This window comes from Colius striatus, chromosome 4 (genome assembly GCF_028858725.1).
Source record: "Colius striatus isolate bColStr4 chromosome 4, bColStr4.1.hap1, whole genome shotgun sequence".
In the NCBI taxonomy this organism is placed as follows: domain Eukaryota; kingdom Metazoa; phylum Chordata; class Aves; order Coliiformes; family Coliidae; genus Colius; species Colius striatus.
The window spans coordinates 28,489,988-28,513,254 of record NC_084762.1 but is presented as its reverse complement, the minus strand read 5'-3'; the positions used below and the strand labels follow the sequence as shown (position 1 = coordinate 28,513,254).

General features: G+C 39.9%; 1 protein-coding gene across 1 annotated transcript in view; it reads left to right on the top strand.

Moving 5' to 3' along the window:
* The window catches only part of MOCOS (molybdenum cofactor sulfurase), a 222,387-nt gene that overhangs the window by 185,678 nt on the left and 13,442 nt on the right, over positions 1-23,267 (top strand). The window contains exons 9-12 of the mRNA XM_061995353.1: positions 8,011-8,173; positions 14,199-14,280; positions 19,689-19,813; positions 20,355-20,460. Of these exons, the coding sequence (XP_061851337.1) occupies positions 8,011-8,173; positions 14,199-14,280; positions 19,689-19,813; positions 20,355-20,460 (476 nt within the window). The remainder of the gene's footprint in view (positions 1-8,010; positions 8,174-14,198; positions 14,281-19,688; positions 19,814-20,354; positions 20,461-23,267) is intronic.

The window sequence follows — 23,267 nt, the reverse complement described above, 5'->3', positions numbered from 1 at the left end:
GATATGTGAGTACATGTTACAGAACAGTAGAAGCTGACCTAATAGATACAATGAAAAGTGACCCACAAGATGAAGCCAAAAGATTTATTTTTATTATTTTAAATGTTGAAGCAAATCCACACAGAAAATGTATTTGCTTTCATAATCTTCTTCTTGTCCACCAGGCATTCTTCAGGTTTTTGTTTCCAAAGGTCTGAGTGACACTTCTAGACCTGTGGTACATTTATAACCAGCCTGAGAGAGACCTGTCAATCTCCCTGAGTAAGAGGAGATGCAAATGGCAATTTACAGCCCAACATTTTTGAAAAACTTTAAAAAATGGTTATTCCCATTCTGGCTTGGTCTCTTCTCAATGGTTAAAAGTAGAATTGAAAGCCAGGGCTGCCAGAACCCACATCATCACTAACTGCACCTTCAACAAATCTGTATGTGTCATTACTGCAACTTCAGTCTGGATCATTTTGAAAGGGGAAAATAACCCATCGCACATGGCATTGGAATTTGAAGCAAGACACATGTGATGAGTTGACTCTGGCTGGATGCCAGGTGCCCACCAGAGCTGCTCTATCACTCCCCCTCCTCAGCTGAACAGGGGGGAGAAAATATAATGGAATGCTCACAGGGAGAGCACATAAGGACAGGGAGATGACTCAGCAATTATCAACACAGGCAAAACACACTCAACTCAGTCTTGCAGCTGTCTGGCATTGGCTCCATCAGACATGGAGGAAGCTTCTGGCAGCTTGTCTCAGAAGCCACCTGTATAGCCCCCCGATACCAAAACATTACTAGGCAGACTCAATACAACACCTAGAGAAATCTTACTGCAGTTAAATGGAATCAAATAATAAACATCATTTTGCCTTTTAAAATATTGATTATGCTATAATTTCTAGGCATTGTCATGTAAAGATTGAATCCCGTAGAAAAGTATTCCTTTGAAGGTCTCTTAGTGGTCTTTATCATACAGACCTCACAATTAACATTACATTATCTCCTTACTTTAGTAAACTCAAAATTCTGAAGCACTATCATGTAGCTTGTAGTTTCCTTGGTCTTCAGTTAGAAGCCAAGAATTGAAAGGAGAGTTGATCAATGATCTGGATGAGAGGATCGAGTACACTCACAGTAAATTTTCTGATGACATCAAGCTGGGTGGTTGCATAGATCTGCTCGAGGGCAAGAAGGCTCTTCAGAGGCACCTGGACAGGCTGGAGCAATGGTCTAAGGCCAACTGCGTGAGGTTCAACAAGGCCAAGTGCCAGGTCCTGCGCTTGGGCCATAACAACCCCAGGGAATGCTACAGGGTTGGGGTATAGTGGCTGGAAAGATGTCCTGAAGAGAAGGACCTGGGGGTGTTAATCGACAGCCAGCTGATTATGAGCCAGCAGTGTGCCCAGGTGGCCAAGAAGGCCAATGGCATCCTGGCTTGTGTCAGAAATAGAGTGACCAGGGGGAACAAGGAAGTGATTATTCCCCTGTACTCAGCACTGGTGAGGCAGCACCTTGAATACTGTGTTCAGTTCTGGGCCTGTCATTACAGGAAGGACATTGAGGTTCTGGAGAGTGTCCAGAGATGGGCAAAGAAGCTGGTGAAGGGTCTAGAGAACAAGTCTTATGAGAAATGGCTGAGGGAGCTGGGGGTGTTTAGCCTAGAGGAGGCTGAGAGGAGACCTCTACAGCTACCTGAAAGGGAGTTGTAGTGAGGTGGGGGTTGATGCCTCCAGTAATGAATAACAGGACATGAGGAAATATCCTCAATTTGCCCCAGTAGAGGTTTAGATTAGAGATGAGGAGCAACTTTTTCACCGAGGGGGTTATTAAACATTGGAAGAGGCTGCCCAGGGAGGTGATGGAGTCACCATCCCTGGAGATATTCAAAAGACTCATAGATGAGGTACTGAGAGATATGGTTTAGTTTAGTGTTGGACCTGGCAATGTTAGGTGAGTGGTTGGACTCAATGATCTTAAAAGTCTATTCCAACTGTTACAGTTTCATGATTCTATGAAAGTCAGTTTATATTTTAGATCTGAAATACCTTTAGGTGCTTTGTAGTTGTTGAAAAATATTTTCCCAATTGGAAATTTGATCTGCTTTTTTATCAGTTATAAAGTAGCTCTAAGCGAGTTGATGTGGAAAGGTTAAGATATTGGGCAGCAATTAATTCACTCATTTTCTATTTGGATACTTGATATCAGAATCTCATCAGTTTGTAAGTTCAAGTGCAGGCCTCCAGCTGTTACAGTAGGTCAGACCTTTAGCATTTGTAGTAAATAGGCTTTATTGTAAGTACATTTTGACTTGCATTTGCTGAAAATAATATGTGCAGTGGAAAATTCCGGCTAACTGTGTGTACAGGACCCAGCCCATCTGCCAGTGAAGTCTGCCTGCTGACTTACTGGCTGCAGGATAGATGACTTCATTATTGTTGGGAAGACAAATTTGATGAGAATATAAGTACAAACTCACAGCTGTTTTATCTCTTCTTTAGAATCACATAATCTCCTCATCTCCTGAACTCTGATTTCTCTGCTTTATTCTAAGTATTTTAGTATGGGAGGTGCTTGACCTCCATAGAGAGCAAGAGTGCAGAGTGCTGTGGCAGCTGGGAGAATGAAGCTTGGCAGGAAGATCATCAGCTTATTGCAGGTTGGTTAGTTCCTGGAGCATGACTATGTGCATTTTATAAAGTGCAGTTTCCATTCAGTGTTGTTCTATGGAGTCTGTACACACAATGCGTAATATTCTAACTCAAGTTCTTAAATGTGCTTTCTTTGCCTTACCATTATTTTATTAAATGAGAAGAAGCAGAGGAGTAACCTCTATCCCAGATCACTTTTTTCTCCTTTTCCAGCATAAAAATGTGTTTTAAACATACATTTTTAAACAGGAACATCTCTCATGTCGATGAATTTTACATAATTACATAATGCAGTGTGCCCAGTGAAAAAGGTTAGGACTTTAAACATTAATAACTTTATTATTCGTGCAATAGATTTCAGAGAATAAAAATTGCATCTCAACACAGAAGACCAATTAGCTTTTAATTTAAAATACAATGCAAATTCCTAGTGACCAGTGAACACATGATATGTAAGGCCATTAACATTTTTATACTTGCATAATTTAAAACCTATTCAGTGATTCATTTAGTGTATTTGAAAATTGTATTAGTCTTCTCAATGAGATTACTGTGAGCTATGAAAATATGCAACCCGAAATCTTTTAAAGAAAATTTGGAAAACAAAACAAAAGCATGTTTTTGCAATGAATATTTTTAAATTACAAGAAGAACAATGGACTAAAGTAGGTAGGACAATACCATGTACTGATTGTACTATGCAGTGATCTTGCATATGACAGGTAGAGAAAACCTTATTAGCTGGGAGTGTCATGCTGGGAATGAAGTTGTATGCTTGCATCTGTCAGTAAAATCATGGTGTCCTTGATTTCTTTCTGTCCTTCCCCTTGTAATTTATCTCAGTCAGAGATGGCCAGACAGATTTGGTTAGAAGCTAATACAGTATTGCTTACTATAATGAGTGGTAACCTGTTTTATGTTACTTCACAGTAAGCTTCATTTGTTGTTTTGCTTCACTGTATTGGTTGCCTGAATATAGGTATTTGGTGACATTTGAGTGCCTTGAGTGACCTTCTGCTACTGGTCCACTGGAATGTGGATCATCTTTGCAGCCTATGTCATTCTGCTACATCTCAAATGTGATCCAAGAGAGCCAAAATGAAACACTTTTCTTGAATTACTCTAATATAGTTGCTTGCAATCATTTAACAATTCCTTCAGCTTCTGCTAAAGTCAGGAGATAGTCTGCACAGGACACATGCCTAAGTACTAAGAATAGAAATCTATATGTTATTCTGTGCTCATCTCCAGTATCAGCATTAGCAACAAACCAACTCCGTTTCACGATCATCTATGACTCTGTCCAAGCCAGGGTACACAGTTAATTTGTTGATGCAACTTTCTTTACTGGGATCTTAGCAACATATGCAATGCAGTAAGTTGTAAAGTGGAGAGGAAGTAGGGCACATGACAGAGTATGGGGGACATCCATGGGAAGACAGGGACTCACTGCTCTGGCCCATGTGTTACAGTGGCAAATACCCAGAGGAAGAGGAAATATGACCTAAGGATCTGTAGTCATGTGCTATACTTCACAATGGAACACGAGAGTTCTTTGCCATTATAAATATATATTATAAATAATGACAAACATAAAAATATGGCAAATTAAAAAATACCAGGGGTATTATATGATGTCATTGATTATTTCCAGGTACCTGCTACCTAGTCAGCTGAGCTTTCCCTGCAATGCCTATCAGTACGTAAGAATTAGCTGAAACTCTGATTAAAGAGGAGTTGTTTTGTTTTGCTTGTAAAAACTCTTACCTTCAGTGAAGAATAAGCAAACACTTAAGCTATTTCCTGATTAAGATTGCTGTCCTGAAGTGGAACCAAAACAACTGAATGTTACAACAGGGAGCCAGGAATGATCGTCTTCATGCTCTTTTTCTGGTTTTCTGCTCATTTAGTTTATTCTGCTCATTATGTCTTGCAAATCCTGTAAAGATCTGTTGGATCAATGGGAGGATGTATTACTGATTAGTGATCTGTTTCGGAAGGGAGATTTGTTACCAGGAAATTCTTGCAGCTCTCAGATGATTGCCAGCTGCTCAAATGCATTTTGTAATTTAATTATAGAGGAAAAAAAAACCAAAAAGAAATACTGGCCTGTCTAAAGAATCATTTCCAGCAAGGACAAAAGTCTGTTTTTCAGCTGATATTGCAGTCTTTGGGCTATGATTCCTCTCCTAAAAAGACAGGGCAAAGGTTCTCTTCATTTAGATGTTGGCAGTTTGGAGCACTTGGACAATGTAGTTTCAGATGATGCTGTCAGACCAAGAATTTCCATTGTTGACTGAAGTTTTCACCCGCACTCACTTATAAAACAACCAAAGAGTATTGTAAATCAAGTAGGTTGATAAAATACGTTTCTTATGTTTAATTTTTTTTTCAGGCATTATCTGTATTCAATACAGTTCATAGCACTGTGGCCAAATTATATACATTACAGCTTTAATGCTTTTAAGTTTTCAGTTTCAGAGTGCCTGCCCTCAGTTTCACTAGTCAGGCCAGCAGTGTCAAACTACTACTGCAAGCTCCTATAAAACCTGGAAAAGCTTGTAAGAATAAGATATTCTGATTCTGGGCTGTTTTGGGTAGAGCATGTGCTAAACAAAACATGTGACTTTTAATTAATCTAATCAGTACTCCCAAACATACTCTTCTTCCAAGCATCAGACTGTGCCTGATGTATGTTTTTCTCACTACTTTTTGCTAGTCTTTTGCCAGTTAATTCTTGTGAGCTGTGCTAAGTTTCTCTACAAGAATTAAACAAATGTCAGCTGTAGTTAACTTTTCTCCATACTCAACTGTGACTAGAAAGCATACGTGAGTTGAAGCAATATATTTAAATGCCCAGCTTTATGTTAAAAGAATGATATTAATATTTTAACATTCTGAAGGAGAAAGCAGTTATTAATATCACCCAAAGGCATTACCAAAATTGCTCTCTTTTTTGGACTTCAAGATTACCATCTGTGTAGCTTCACTAACAGATGTTCTTTTCACCAGAAAAAAATGTACATGAGTACAAGGACAATATGCTTGTATAGGCTATTGAATGTAAGGAGTGTAATAGAAGTAATGGAAGAACAGATAGCAAAGAATACCATGTGTTTTGTTGTAAAGGGATCTGGAGAAACTATTATGCTCCTATCTAAACTGGAAGCTTCAGTGGTGGAGTTTTTCTCAAGTGAATTCATTGATAAAATGTTGCAATTTTATGAAAAATATGGATTTCTTTTTTGTTCAGAATGTTGAGTTTCGCATCTTTCTTGCTTTTTGTTTGTTTGGTTTTGTCTTAATCCACACAACTCCCATGAAATTTCCAGAAGGAAATTTGGTAATAAAAGACGAGGATAAGGCTGAGGTGCTTAATGCCTTCTTTGCCTCAGTCTTCAGTAATAGCAGCATTTCCACTGGGGAAAGTCAGCCCCTCAAGCCAATAGACAGGGGAGAGGAGCAAAATGTCCTCCTTACAATTCAGGAGGTGAGTGACCTGCTGCTCCACACTGATGTACACAGTCAGACGGGGTACATCCTAGAGTGCTGAGGGAACTGGCAGGGGTGCTCACCAAGCCACTGTCCATCATTTGTCAGCAATCCTAGCTGACTGGGGAGGTCCCATCTGATTGTAAATCAGCCAGTATAACACCCATATACAAGGAGGGAAGGAAGGATGATCTGGGAAATTACAGGCCTGTCAGTTTGACTTGAGTGCCCGGGAAACTGGTGGAGCAGATCATCCTAAATTGTATTATGCAGCACATACAGTGCTGATCAAGTGATCAGGCCCAGTCAGCATGGGTTTATGAAGGGCAAGTCCTTTTTAACAAATCTGATCTTCTTCTATGACAGGATGACCTACTTGTTGGATGAAGGAAAGGCTGTGGATGTTGTCTACCTTGACTTTAGTAAAGCATTTGACACTGTTTCCCCCAGCATTCTTTTAAAGAAATTGGCTGTTCTTGGCTTGGATGGGCATACACTTTCCTGGGTGAAAAACTGGTTAGATGTCTAAAGAGTAGTTATCAATGGAGTTAAATCCAGTTGGCGGCTGGTCACGAGAGGTGTCCCCCAGGGCTCAGTACTGTGGCCATTCCTGTTTAACATCTTTATTAATGATCTGGATGAGGGGATAGAGTGCATCCTTACTAAGTTTGCAGATGACACCAAGCTGGGTGGAAGTGTCGATCTGCTTGAGGATAGGGAAGCTTTACAGAGAGATCTAGAGAGGCTGGATGACTGGGCCAAGGCCAATGCCATGAGTTTCAATAAGGCCAAGTGCCAGGTCCTGCACTATGGTCACAACAATCCCCAACTGTGCTACAGGCTTGGAGAGGAGTGTCTGGAAAGCTGCCAGGCAGAGAGAGACCTGAGAGTGTTGTTTGACAACAGCTGAACATGAGCCAGCAGTATGCTCAGGTAGCCAAGAAAGCCGATGGCATCCTGGCCTGTATCAGGAACACTATTGTCAGCAGGAGCAGAGTGTACTCGGTTTTAGTGAGGCCATACCTTGAATATTGTGTCCAGTTTTTGGCTCCCCTCTGCAAGAAGGACATTGAGGTACTGGAGAGAATTCAGAGGTGGGCTACCAAGCTAGTAAAGGATTTGGAGTATGTGTCATATGAGGAACAGCTGAGGGATCTGGGGCTGTTTAGTCTGCAAAAAACAAGGCTCAGAGGGGACCTTATCGCTGTCTACAGCTACCTGAAAGGGGGCTGTAGCAAGGTGGGTATCGGTCTGTTCTCCCTGGTAACGAGCAATAAAAAAAGAGGAAACAGCCTCAAGTTGCACCAGCGGAAGTTCAGGCTGGATATGAGGAGGAAATTCTTTACTGAAAGGGTTGTTAGGCATTGGAACGGGCTGCCCAGGGAGGTGGTAGAGTCACCATCCCTAGAGATGTTTAAGAGACAGTTGGATGTTGCACTTAGGGAAATGATCTAGTGATTGGTAGGGCTGAGACAAAGGCTGGACTCGATCATCTTAAAGGTCTCTTCCAGCTGAAACAATTCTATGATTCTATGAAATGACCATGCTTTGTAAACGAAAAGAAAATTGTTGGGGTAAATTACCCTGAAAATGGATGAGTATGAAACTGAAAACAGTTTGCAGAGTGTTTCGGGGGGCTGTTTATTCTTCGTTTAATCAACATGTATGATAATATGTAACAAATTGTAACTCCACTTTGTTTTGTCAGCTTTGTACAGTGATGTCTTTATCCTTGATTTGCAGTTAAGGTTTCCCTTATTAAAGGCTGACATTGGTTGTATATTATTTCTTTTCCCTCTCATTTGTTTTCAGCACAAACCTATTAATAGAGCTAGCTTTTTCTAAACTTTCCTGTCCTCTCCTGATGCTTTTTCAGGTTGCAGAATGGCCAGTGGGAAACCAGGGTTTGCTGTATGACCGTAACTGGATGGTTGTAAACCAGAATGGAGTCTGCATGACCCAGAAGCAGGAGCCACGGTTGTGTCTTGTAAATCCCTCAGTTGATCTGACGAAAAAGGTTATGATCATCCAGGCAGAAGGTTGGTAACCAGTATCTTTCCCTTCATTATTTGTGTCAAACTTCTTGACAGAGACACCTGCATGCACCCACCAAACTACTGAACGCTGTAGATGCTCACGGACATCAGGGACAAATTCTGCTACCTGCTATGGTCAAAGAAATCTTAGACTGTAATATATACAGCCCTGGGTAATTTCCTAGCTTCTTCTTGGGACAGACAGGGAGTAGACAGTGACTCCCTGTGTGCAATCATAAATTAGATGCTTCAGGAAGGAGTAATGAATTGACAAGCGTAGAAATTTACTGACTGGTCTACCTCTCCACACCATGAAGTCCACCAGTCTGAAGGGAATGTTACCACTGCAAAGGTAAAAAAAGTAGGAATCTAACATCTAACACCCTGGCCTCAGTCCTTCCCATTCCATGGCTCTCCTCCTCCTTCCAGATATGGAACTTAGAGGGATATAGTCTTCAGTGCAAATTAGTATTAATTAAAATAAGGACTGGACATCATTTAGCTCAGTTATATACTTGCATTAGCAGGCAAATATTATGTAATGTTTGGGCTTCTCTGGATTCATTAAAACCCTTCTTATTCTTCACTGAGGGGAAAATAAAGGACAAAAAAAACCTTACAGAAAGTATTACAGAAAGCCCTTTGCTACTTCAAGGTGCAAATTGTTTATTTTACTAATAGTATTGTAGCACTGAATGCTGCAACAGGTTTGTATTCTTCCTCAATAGTCATTATTAATGCCAAGTTTGTATGTGTCTGACTGGTGTTGATCATATCCCTGGGATCTAACATTTACTCAGCCTGTATGTCTTACCCATTAACAGTACATGTGACCACATTTTCAGCAGCTAGAGCAAGACAAGGTAACCTATATTCCAATTTTTCACCCTTTGTTAGGGATCCATATAAGTGAGTCTGTGTTATCCTCTCCACCTGTCTGAAAACAGAGAATTTCATTGTCTGACCAGCTAATTTCTTTTGTCTGGAATAGATTTGTCAAATGTATACTTGGATACTTCCACTAGTCTTGTGTGATTCTGTGTGTGTGTTGCACATCCCAAACACAATCTAGTCTCTTCTTAGGGATTCCAAATTGGCTCATTGGCACAAATGTTACTATTTTCCACACTTGCCTTTGTAATCTTTCTTTGAAAAAATGTTGTTAATTCATGTCAATTCTATGTGGAGCACCTTGCACCTCACATTTTTGTAGTATGGTTGCATAGACAGCCTTCTCTTAAAATCTTTATATTAGCAAGTGCTCCAGGATTCATCATTTCAATAAATGTAGTTCCTTTGCATCTCTTTTGCTTTCTGCTAGGACCTGTTGCTTGCAGACACAATATGAAGTCTTGTCCAAACCTTCTCTAGTTGGCCTTCACATTTTCAGCTGTTTGTCTGTGTTGGGCCTTTTGAATGGTTTATTCTGCTATTCTGAGTATGTTCTTAGGGTTTTTTTTCCTTGCTAGTACCAGATTGTTCCAGCAAGTGCATATCCATCGGTAGGTTTACTTGTCATTAATACCTGCACTGACATACTTCAGAGAGCCAGGACGAAGTTTTCTCAGGCAAAAATGACACTCCAGGGACCTACTTCTCACTAAGATTTACAATATCTCGGCATAGTTAGTGCAAGGATGAAATTCATTTTTAAATCCTACATTTTCCTTTGTGTCATTTTTGGAGTTTTCACTGTCAGTCACCTTCCTTCCTATGAAAGTGAGAACTATCTAGAATTAATTGACCAAGTCCATGGATCACTTTTCTGCCCCAAAGTGATTGGTCTCCAGTGTGCTCTAACAGAAACAAGGTTGGCATTTATTTGTAGCCTGCTTTGTTACAGACAATATGCAACAGTAGAGTCATTTTATTCTTGTATAATGACTCTAGATAACAATAATCTCAACCCATAAGGTGTTCTGGGCCCTTTTTTTATAATAGCCCTGCTATTTTTCACTCTTATAGTGTACTTGCAAGCTGTGATTTTATTTTTTTTACTTGGTGAGACTATTCCAGAGGTTACTGCTCATAAGATACAACGTTGATTGGAACCCATATAAAATGATGGGGTAAGACTGAACAGATAAATGTGTAGAAAGTTGTTTCAATATTTTTGTCTGTTTTCTTTCCTCTTACCTGCAGTCTCAATGCATAATTTGTTTGTTCGTATTATTTTATTAATTTTTCTTTTATCCCTTCACATACATTGGTCATTGTTACACTTCTTAAATAATTTAATGGCAGACAAATTTAACTTAAAAAGTTGATTCTGTGCTTGAAAATCTTGAAATCACTGTTGTTTATGTCACTGCTCTCTCTAGCCTGTCACTGATTTGTTGCAAATGTAGGACCTGAAGCTAAATGTTATGTGTGTAACTGGATCGGCAATCAGTGCCGTGGGGAGCAGTAGCCCTCTGATGAGCCAGGCTGGCTGTTGTACAGCTTAGAACCCTCACTGGCCTATGTCTGTGGCTAATGGCATTTCAGATTTGTAGAGCTTAGCCTGCTAACTACAGCAACCTTCAGCTCTCTTCCAGTTTTGTTGCTTTGCAAGTTTCTTTCTCCCACTGCATGCCTCCTTCCAAAACTGTCTTTCCTCAGCTACAGTGGCATGCATCTTTCCAAGAGGAGCTTTGTTTTCTCCAACTCCCCCTCTTCTCCTCCTGCCCTCACACTTCCTGTTCATTTCCTGGTTTTGATGTGAGGGGAACATTTCTGGTGGTGACCAGGGAGGGAGGGAGGAGACAGAGGTGAAAAAAAGAAGACAAAACCTTTGAGCTGCACCTTTACTGCACCTCTTGCTTTACTGAGTGTGAAAACCCAGCAGCTTCCAGCTGACTGGTGGACAACTATAGTCAAGCTGGCTGCCTTCCTTCTGCTCCTCTGCAAGGAGGCTGTAACCACTCTGCTTTCTCTACTAGTTCCTCTGCTATCATCTGCGCTTTTCTCACTGTGAGAGCAGGCTGTGGCGATGATCTCCATTCAGAGTGTGCTTTGCTGTCTGGAGGTGTCTCTTGCCCATAGAGAGAGCCTAAGGCAACTGTGCTGCTGGATTAGGTGCCTCTGGTAAGTGCCTAAAGCCGATGCCATGTAGCTGAAGTATGGGGCATTTGTAAAGAAGATTTTGCTGTTATACTACCAGATTATGGTGAAGACTATCTGTGCCACTTTTAAAACACGAGTCTATTCTTTTTCACTCTCCAGGCACATATTTTCCCTCTAGCACTTCTCTTTAGTGGAAAATTTGTTTATGGCTATTTTTTTAATATAGTTTAATATTCTTCATCTTCTCCGCCCAAAAATAAAATTGTCAGCATGATTTAGTACAACAGTAACTACTTTAATACCTTTTGCTGAATCCTCTGTGTGCTGAGGCACCACTTCAGTTTTCTTCTTTAACCCTCATGTAGAGTGTGTCCCAGTAGCTCATCTAACACCCAGCTTTGGATGGGCAGACCCAGTGTGTGACAGACCCAGCTGTGCAGTCCTGCTGCCACCGTCAGTCTGGGGCTCTAGGCAAGGCCAAAACAGCCTGATGGTTCAGGATTCCCTGTCATGCCTACAAAATTAGCTGGCTTGTGTGGCAGCTGGGGATCTCCAGGTATTCCACTCATCCCTGAGGAAACGGGTAGATGAGAACGGAAGTAGAGAAGGGGCTTGTGCTTGATAACTTTACTTCGGTAGAGGGAGTGAGATTTTTACTTTGAGAAACTGCATTTATTAATTTTGCTAGGATTATTTTCTTAGGCTATGTGGGTTTTAACAAGCATTTCCTATTCTTTTTGATGTGAGCAGCGTAACAAACTCTCACTGTCACAAGACCCACTTTGAGAAAATCAGTGTAACTAAACAGGCTCTCATGGTGAAAAAACCTTCATGTATCTTAACTGAAGTAGTTAATGGTGAGGCTTCCAGCAACTTAAAGATCAGCAGGAGCAAGTGCCTTCCTTTCTAGAAGCTATGTTCCTTGAATGGGGATGAAGGGAAGTCTCATTGTCCTGCTCCATCAAATACACGGGGGCACAGATTACACTGAGTTTGTTGCTGACCTACACAAGAGTCAATCAAACAGAATTTGACTGGGAATATGTTTTGTAGAAGACTAATTTCTCTCTTTCCATTTAAGGTAACAAGCAGCATTACACTAGCAAGCTAGGCACTAGTATGCCACTGCACAGAGGGAGAAATTTTAAGCATTGTCAAGGCCCTTTAAAATATCAGAGTAGAAAGATGCTATCAAAACTGAGCAACTAATTACACTTTATGGAGTTTATTGTGTCTTCAAATAGTCATGTGTTAACTGCCAATAAAAATAATGGGAATTAAGTGCATACACTGATGAAATAATATACTTGAATAGTTTATATTTCGGTCTATTGAAATAACAGACCTCTAATTTTTCTCATTGACTCAAAATAGGAACTATAAAGACAATTTTTTTTTTATATTAATACTGTGAGCACATCTGTGAATTTTATTATCAAGCAAATGACCATGGAGAATGACAGCTTTTACATTTTAGTAACTGGCAATATTCTGCTTAATTTTTTTGCCTTAAGATAGAATAAAATTGTAATTAACAATGTTTAACTGACCTAAACAACACTGTAAAATGTGTACTGTTCAATAAAAATGCAATACACTTGGTGTTGTATAAAAGCAGGGCTTTTTAATACCATGAGACTCTATTTTAAGAAATTTTGTGAGAATGCCTTGCTTAGAAAGTGATTTTGAAAGATATAACAGCTAAGAATGCATCCAGGAAAAAAATCCTTCTTCCAGCAGGATCGATGCTAATGTTTAATTGTCTCAAAGTACAAAAACATTAGTTCTAGTCTGTAAGATTATAATGTTGGCTTCTTTTTCAGGTTGTTGCAAGTGAGTTCAGTGCATTTATTATGTGTTCTATTTTCCTAAGTGAACCTAGCTTTTCCCCTTCAGTCTTCATTTCTGAAGTATACTAACATCATTACACTAAAAAAAGAGTAGATGACATTCTGTTTTGGAAAATACATATGGAATAGAGCTGATGGTTGGGATAGAATGAATCTGAACTACATTTCATTACTCTTCAGAAGAGAATAAGCCAACTTGATTTCACCATATGACAGACCTGCCCGAGTTTGAAACTTATTTGTACTACAGTAATATAAGTAAGAAGTAGTGAGTGAAAGAAAAGTGTGCTGTTATAAAGCTGGTTTATGGGAGATCTGAGTCTTTGTTGATATATGTTGCAGTATAATGGAAAAGAATTGGATTCATTACAGCCACACAGTAAAATCCTTTGTTCATCATTTAAGATTATCACTTTCAATTAAGAGAAAGCAAAATAGTATGTTTTTTGCTTCAAGTAAACCACAGTAGCCTTTCCATCTCTCAGGCTCATCCTGTTCAATATAAGACGACTATGGAAGAAGTTCTTAACATAGATCATTCTTCATCTGGTTTAAACTTACAGATGGTTAGATGGAAATAATACTCTCATTAGTGGTTTCCATACAATTTTATCTCTTAATTATTATTTTTTCTATGAAATATTATATTTATTTCCTTGAACAGCTTGTTCTTAATTTTTTTCTCTTCCTCTTCTCCATCTTTCATGTTTCAGATCACCCAATCCCACCAAAAAAACCCAACATGACAGTTATTAACCTCCTCTACTGATTTGCTAGAGAGGCCATAACAATGATAAACTCATCCTTTCAAGCGAAACCATGACTTAGGCAGTAATTCTGTGCCAGTTTCGTTGCCTAAGATACACAGAGAATGAAGTTACTTAGAGCTGAAATTGTATACTCCATAATGTGGTTTGGGTACCAAGGTCACCTGCAGCCTTTGCCCTTTGCATTGTCATTTGGAGCCACCTGCAGGCAGAAAATATAATTCTAGGAAAAAGAAGGGTTTTGGCATATGCTGTTTGGCAGGCTGCTGTGATTGTGAACAGGTGGAAAAATAAAAACTTTTCTCATGATTTTATGATTCTGCATAAATGTTTTATTTAAATATGGTTTACTCTCTGCTTATCTAGGCATGGACCCAATATCTGTATCACTAGAAGAAAATACTGGAAAAGAGACTGTGATCTGTGAGAGTAAAGTCTGTACGCACAGGTGAGTGAGAGCAGAGAGGAACTGAAACTGAAAATCACTGTAATGACATTCAGGACATCATTGGATGGACGTGCAGGGTCGGAAGTCCTTAAAAAAAGAAGGAGAGGGTGGAAAGCAATAAATGACTTAGTGGACCACAGGCAAAGACAGTTAGGTAGATATTTTGGCATGTCTAATATGTCTAGTAGAAAACAGAAAAAAATAATTAACATGAAAATAAAAAAGGGGAGGAGGGACAGTAGAAGAAGCTGTGATGATTTATCATTCACTTGAATACGGGAGAGCCTTTTTTTGCACTTGCTCCAAGGATGTGAAAAGGGAGATATGTCCCTAATTACTTTCAAACATCACCTGGGACCCTCAGCAGGACTTGAATTCAGTTCCATCATTTGACAGTAGTGATACTGGTAACTTTGCCCATTTCATGCTGCATGGATTCAAAATCACTAGAACCTGCTGAAGTTATAAACAGTTTTCCATATTTACAGCCCTGTTTAATTTTGTTTTGACCACCCGTGCTGATCAGTGTCCCCATAACAATCTATGGAAGATTGCAGGTAAGTAGGTGAAAAAACAGTAACTCTAATCAAGAGACATGCCACTTCAGTGTAACGTGACATTATGAATAAATTAATTTTCTGTCAGTGAACTTAAGTGTTTATCCATCATATTTTCTAAGTACTTCCCAGTCTCATTAAGTTTTCTCAGTGGCAGTCTATCAAGTGTCTTCCTAAAGTACATTTGCATTATCTACTGTTTCATTTCACTGAGTCTCTTGGTAAGTGCAACTAAAAGAGCCACTTACAGATCTTGTTTTAAACAAGGTATACTATTTCTTTGTAACCCTCTAGATTTGCTTCTCTGAGGGTAACACATAAACAAACTGGAAGAAAATGTGTCCATTTTCCCCATGGAGCCATGCAGGAGATTATCGTCTTTTCGGCTAGCTATTCAGATGGTAAAGAGGATCTTTTCCTGAGAAGTGTATGTTCCTCAGGTAGTGGAATTCACCCAGGAATCATTTGTTTTAACCATCTGTCTCACTTCCCTTAGTGTTGACTCATCCTTGGCCTCCCCATGGTTAGCCCATCCATTACAGACTGTAAAATAGCATAGGTTATCTTCCTCTCTGTGTGCATATTTTGCTGCCATACTATTTACTCTGTCTTGTCTTTCTTGCCACTGACCATAGCAGTTTTAATGTACGAAATAGCAAGTTTTCGTGGGAAACTGCTTAGAGTTCTGAGGAGGAAGAAAAAGAATGTATGACAAAGAAAGAGGACATGCATGACAAAGAGTGGACTGTGGTTAGCAAATAAATTGTGCAGGAAGTGAGGCAGAATGAGTGGACAATGTTGATGAGACTGTTAAACTGCTCAGACATCCAACATCACTTGATGCCAGGTTCCCACATTTCAGCAGGGATGTCTCTGGAAACAAAAGATCAGAAACAGGAGTAAAATAGTGCTTTGCAGTAGAACAGGAGGTGATTTATGGTCTGAGGTGACCCATGGGACCAAAAGTCTTTGTTAAAAGGCATTTTTTCAAAAGATTACGGAAGGAATTTTCTGCCTATTAATTTTGCTCTCTGATGTTCTGACTTCATCCAGTTCTGTTGGCTTAGATTATTACTCTTGGTTTACACCAAGATAGCTGAGAAATGCATATGATGTACAACCTGCAAGCAGTCACATGAGGAAATTTAATTTCTCAGCAGCCATGGAAGTTTAATGAGCCCAAGTTTCCCTTGTGAAGCTGTCATGGTTTGACATGACAGCTTTTTCTGGTAAGGAGGAAGGGGCTGTAAAGATGGCTCCTGTAAGTAGTTGCTCGCAACTCTCCCCAGCTCTGAGCCAGACCCACTTCTGGGGCTGAGCCAATTAGACGCCTCCACGATCACTTTTAAAGAAGAAGCTGGAAGAGGAGGCTTCTTCCTATTTCTTCGTCCTGTTTCTTCCTTCTTCTTTTCTGGCTAGTGGTGGTTCAAGGAGTGGGAAGAGTGAGAGAAACAACCATGCGGACTCCAAGGTCAGTGAGTGAAGATAGGAGGAGGTGTGCTGGAGCAGAGACTCTCCTGCATTCTATGGAGAGAACTGGTGAAACTGAGATTTGTTTGCATTTTGTTAAAGACACTGCATCAAAGGCAGAGACTCATTTTGCTAGAAACCCTGAATCAGGTGCAGAGATTCATATTGCTAAAGAACCCAGAGCTAGGGGCAGTGACTATGACCGGAGGAGGCCGTGTCCCGTGGGAGGGACCCCATCACTTCAATACGGACTCCAAGCCAGGGGCAGTGATTTTCTTCATTAAAACTATGGCCAGAAGAGGCTGTGTCCCAAGGGAGGGATCACTATGGCAAGAGCAGGCCATGTCCCATGGAAGGGACTCCATATTCACAGGAGATGTAACTGTGGGAAGGAACCCACAACAAAGCAGCTCGTTAAAGTTATGCCCAGAAGAGGCCTTGTCCTGAGAGAGGGACCCTGTATCTGCAGAAACTGCAACTGTGGCAAAGAATCCACGCCAGAGGTATTCACTAAGGACTGTGTCCCGTGCGAGGGACCCTGTATCGGCAGAAGCCACAGATGCTGGGAACAATCCACAACAGAGAAGTTCGTTAAGGACTGTGCCCCGTGGGAAGGATCTCATAACGGAGCCAGGAGTCATCCTCATCTGAGAAGACAGAAGCAGCAGAGCACATCTGTGAGAGACTGACCACATCCCCCACTCCCTGCCCCCCTGAGCTGTTGGGGGGGAACGAGGTAGAGATATTGGGAGCAGTGAGCTGGGCCCATGAAGAAAAGAGGGATGGGGGAGGGAGATCTTAAAGTGCTGGTTGTAATTTTCTCATCATCCTACTCCCTTTTTGATCTTATTCCATTCTGTTTCTTGTAGAATAAACTTTCCTACTTTCCTCTCTAAGTCAAGTACTGGAGTCTCCTTTGCCCAGAACCATAATTGGCAGCGATCCCTCCCTGCCCTTGTCTTAATCCACAACATCCTTGGTTATCTTTTTTCCTCCCATTTCACTGGGGCCTCTGCCATCTAAACAAGGGTGGAGGTGAATGGGGGCACTGAGAGAGAGACTGTCTTGGTGCTTCTGTGCTGACTGGGCCAAACCATGACAGAAGCAATTCATCAGTGTTAGTCTGCATCTCAGCAGAGGCTGTCAATCAGCATGTGTTGCTCACATCGGAGGGACGGGATTTTCTAGTGTCATATCTAGCAGTGGATAGATGCAAGTAGAAGCTAGTGATGTTAAGGTTATTGATGTTGTATAAGACTCTAAACGCTCAGGGTTAGTTCTCTACTGAAACAAGCAGGGACACAGCCTCTTATTTGACAGGCCACAATATCAAAGTGATCAAGGGAAGGATATCAGTGGTAGAAGAAGACAAAGATGTAGCTGAAACCAAGGTAAACTGAGCCCATTGTGTGTAAATGTGTGTATTAAGTCCCTTGGGATCAATATTCAGACTTCCACTGTCCTTGTTTCTTGTTCTATAAATTACCTAACTAGAGGGACCAGCTGTAATGCACTGAAGCTAAATGACATAATAGGAAGATGAGTGGGGAACTCAAGGTGAACAGCAAGTAAAATCTGAGAGAACTACATCCTCTTTTATAAATTGCCTGACATGTGCCAAATTAAATGTAATGCTGACAGATGTAAAGTAATGCTCCACAAAGATAAATACAAGGAGAAAATTAATAGAATTAGGCTCTAACAGAAAGACTTTGAATAAGACCTTAGAGAGATGATGATACTTGCTCAGAAAATGGTCTGATGATAAGGGAAAGCAATTTGAAAATGCAGGAGTCTTGGAATACAAAAAGTACACAGTGACATTTGATGGAATACTGAGAATCCTCTGTGTTTCTAACCTGGACGTGATGTCTTAAAATAGTAAGAAAATAAAAAGAGACAGCAAAATTTTGTTCCTGATTTATATAGTATTAGCCCAAGTTGGCTGCTACAGGCAACAGGCTCAGGAAAGACCCTTTACACCTTTATTTGGGTGGGAAAAAAATATTTTGGGAATTATATTTTTACCATGAAAGATCCATGCCTTCTCATTAGCAGCCTTCTCCCCAACACTTGTAACACAAGGACACAAGAACCGCTCAGCTCAGGCTATGAAATCTCATGTGGAAGCTCATTCTTGCCCAGGTGCCTGCATCTCATAGTATCAGAGTTTCATTTCAGTTCTGGAGTATCACTGGCTAGATGCAGCTGCGGTTGGTGTCTCTTCAGCCATAGAGTGGGGAGGATGCAGAACTGCACGACAATCAAACTTCAGAACAACCACTGAAGAGATACCTGATCCCTGCAGGATTATAAAATCTCTTTGATTTTACTTGTCCTCACTTTCTACCTGTGTAAAATTCCGTTGAACCTACAAAGCATTTCATAAAGCCAAGCCACTTTTTCTCTGAGTCCTAGGACTTAGCATCTTTTGTTGTCAAGAGTTGATTTCTTCTTTCTTGAGAAACAATATGGTTTCTGTCCAGGTCAGCTTTTTTGGCTCAGTGGGATGACAATGTTGGTGTGGAAACAGTGCTACATCACTTTCCTTGCTGTAAGTGAGAATTATCCCATCCTGAAGTCTGATATAGATAGGAGGTACTGAACTGTTTCCATTATCTGTGAGGGGAACTCAGTCAACTAACTTAAACTAGATTCCTAGTTTTTAAAAGATTGATGTTAAGATTAGTCAGGACTGAGGAAACTCTTTGGTCTGATACGTGGTCTGATCAAGCCCATCCTGAACTGAGAGAGATGATCTCAAAATCCATCAGGAGAGATTGCATTCAGGTAAAGAAGGTAAATCTATTACCAGCCTTGCATAGCTCACTAGACAATTTACTAGTAATGGAAATCATCTTTAGATAGAGAGATACTTGGGCTCTGCTAGTGAAGACACGTTTTAATGTCGAATGTCTGTACTATATGAATTAAATTAGGGAATTAATATAATTTTAGCTGATGGGACCATTAAAGATTACACACAGTGTGGCATAGTGGAGCCATCTTAAATTCAACTTAGATTAATCCTCCTTGTTTTAGTAAAAAAAGCACAGTAACATTTTCATAATAGAATATTGCAATATTTTAATATGAGAGACCAGTTACTGTACTTCAGAGTCACTGTCTTAAGTGCTATGATTATTTAATCCTTTATTCCAAAGCAATTTTCTGTACAAAACTAAATTAGATCTCATGAATGTTAACTTCAAGAGTAACAGAGTAGAACTGAGGAAACTGGGAGACAAAATTATGCAGAATTTCACATTAGGCACTCATCAGACAATACGGATTCTGTATTTTGTATTGAAAGAAGCAGAAAAATAATTTGTCTTCAGTTTTGCAATTAAATTTTGTTAAATCCCTCTTTTCTCATAATAGGGCAAAAACATTTGACTGTGGAGACAGAATTGCTGCCTGGTTCTCTATGTTTCTTGGTCATCCATGTCGCTTGACAAGACAAAGTTCAGACATGAAAAACAGGTCACATCAGAAAAATACAAAAGGTATGTTGTCACTCTTAAAAATATTTGGGATTCTTCACTTAGTAAACATCGAGCTCTTGGGATTCTTACTGATTCTTTAACTAGTCCAGTAAAGGGTAACCAATATTCATCTAGCAGACTTATACCCAAACTGTGTTTATAATGCTGCCTTTCTGTGTCTTACATTTGGTGAAAATGTAGAGAGAGATACACTAGTCTCGGAGGATAGGGTTACATCATAACCACAATTTTGTCTGGAAACTCAATGATCATTTGGAAAAATAATCATGAAAAATCTGTAAACAGTCCACACATATTGCTCCTGTAAATTGTTTTACAAATTTGTTGCAATCATAGCTCTGTCTCAATTTCTGTATGCATTGCATCATAATCATTTTCAGGTTTGAAGGGATTCTTGGAATCTTTCCTTAGTGTCTGGAGCCAAATGAATAATTTTTAATGGTAATAAATAAGAGGTCAAAGGAGAGATGAGGTGAAATTACTCGTATAATCTTCCTGATTTTTAATCATAATTTTAGAATATTGAATTCTTATTTTTTAGGTCCGACACCTGCTACAAACATCTCACTCTCTCTTGTGAATGAAGCACAATACCTCCTGATAAACATAGCAAGTATTCTGCATCTGAAAGAACATGTTTCTGCAAGGTAAGGTCCTTCTGTCTCCCAAATGTGTCTCAGTAGTCTTGGATTCCAGAATCTTGCCATAAGACCAATATAACTGTTTTATCTGGAAATTTAGATAGTTATTTTTCAATGTTCAACAAATATAGAAGGTACTAAACTGCTGTGATCACTCATTCCTGTAGGATTTCTGAAAATTTGGATTAAATGCTTGAACATAATCTGTCTGCCAATTAACTTTAGGAGAACTTAAACAAAACTCTTGCCTGGTGATTTGGTGGCAGATTATTGAGAACCAGCCAACCTCTACTTGTGGGAAGAACAAGGATACCTTAGGTTTTTTCAACATAAATAATCTGGCAGATGAAAATACAAAATCTTGCTATTTGATGAACTTTTCTTTACTATGGGAAGGATTGAGAATTAGAGCAAAGGTTCAGAACAGAAATATTTTAAAACTACTTGCAGGGCCGGATTCATTTCATTTCTTAATTGAATTTGGCTTTACTTGTTGAAAAGTGGGTGGTAGAAACAGCAAATTAAACATTGAGCCCACCCATAGTTCAAAGATAAGGAACCTGTTAGTAACTAAACTTCCATATATTAACAATGTAAAGTTGTTGTTTCTTTACTATAACTAGGACAGGCTCAAATTCTGTGGAAAATCTACCCTCAAAGCCTCCATCGTAGCTGTGCATCCCAGAGCCCCAGCATCTTTCTCAGAGACCCCTTTCCCTGTCTCACAACTTTCTCTATCTCTGCTCAGAGTCATGTTCTTTCCGCTTAATCATCCACCAAACATGTCCTCTGCATTGAAATTCCTGTTTTGAGTAGAGGGGGAATATATATATCTCTCTGTGGGAGGATACATGTATATCTTCAGGATTTAAAACTACTGACTAAATGAAGCATCACTACATCACTACTACTATGGGACTTGTTTTGCCTGAGGGTTTTCTTTCTCTGGGAGAGGACAGTTGGGCCATTTTAGGATATCATAGCAGTACTGCTCTGGGAAAAATGCATGGAAAAGACTTGAATTAGTCTCTCAGACATTTTGACTAACTTCTCGTGATGATAGTTAATGCCTGTTTTGGAGGCTTGACTGGCTGGGTTACATCTTTTTGTGAGAATAGCACTTTCAGCCGTCCCTTACTCAGAATGGGTTTTTTCCTTAGTGTGACTCAGTGAGGAACTTTCTAGATGTGGGATCTGAGTGCAAAGAAGAGTAAGGCACAAGAGGGAGCAGCAGGTGAGGTTGAAAGAGAACAAGGAAATTTGGTAAAACAGGCAATGTCAGATGATACATTGATTTTTCACCTAATATCTTCCAGTACAACTAAACTTGTAATCTCCTTTTCCTCAAAGGAAACTCCAGATGTGACTGGAAATGCCAAGGTGTCTGAAAAGCATCTTACTTCCCACTTTGCAGTGCAAGCTGGAAAACTCCTCTCTGTTTTGCCCTGCAGTGCTTTCTCAGGGTGCTGGGGAAATGAATTCAGCATAGATACATAGCGTTCTCATTTTACACTGTTACTAAATCATAGTGAATAACCTTTCCAAATACTGAACTGTGCAGTGTATTTTCAAGAATAGGCACATATAGTTTTTTATAAAATATTTTTCTTCTTAAGAAAGTAGTATTTAGCTTCTTGGCATGTGAGAGTGTTTTTGTTTAATGGAAACCTTGCTAGTATTCAAAAAACAAAGTCAGTCTTCAATTGAGTTTTAATAATTTATCTTTGTTTTTATCTTCCATTAGTAAAAGTTAATCTTCTGGTTTGCACTTGGCTCTTGAGAGATGGTGTAAAACATAAACAGCAATCTAATTAAAAATAAGAGTGTAGCATACTGTTGGAGAGCTACATGTACACAGAGACATCCATCTCTCTGGTGTTACTTTCACACGTCATCTCCCTGAAAATCCCCATAGCCTGGCCTTATGTTAAAATATTCTTGTTAGAAATACCCCCCGAAGGTGCAGATATTCCTTTTAGATGTATGTTATCTATTAGATTAGATATATATAATGTATTAGATCTATGTAATCCATTCTGCATTGCAGGGCTCTCTATTATGAAAAGTATAAAGTACCTAGGCTGGCTTTGGCAAATTACACTGATTTTCACAACAGATTCTTGGTGAGATTTGCAAGATGAAGATGTCTGTTAATCTAATCCAACCAATGCATACTTTGCAGGAGGGGAACTAATAGGATTTTACTCAGGTCATAGAATCATAGAATCATAGAATGGTAGAGGTTGGAAGGGACGCCCAGAGATCATCTAGTCCAACCCACCTGCAGAAGCAGGGTCACCTAGATCAGGTCACACAGGAACATATCCAGGAGTGTCTTGAAGACCTCCAAGGAAGGAGACTCCACAACCCCTCTGGGCAGCCTGTGCAACTGCTCCGTCACCCTCACGGTGAAATAGTTTTTTCTTATGTTTAAGTGGAGCTTTTTGTTCCAGCTTCATCCCATTACCCCTTGTCCTGTTACTAGCTACTATAGAAAAAAGGGATATCCCAACCTCCTGACACCCACCCTTTAGATATTTATAAATGTTAACAAGATCTCCTCTCAGTCGCCTCTTCTCTAGACTAGGCAGATACATGCTGCCAAGTAACTACAAGTAATTCTGAGGACTGGGGATAGGCATAAGAGAGGTGAAGTATTTTGGAGGTGAGTCTGAGTGGGTTTAAGGCAGAAAGACCAGAAGTAGAGTCATTGCAGTCTTTGAGGATTAGTAGCAAGGGATAAAATAGTAGAAAGTCAAAGTAGCTTGCAGCAACTGGCTCAGGACACTGCATGCACAGTCTGAGGTTACTGG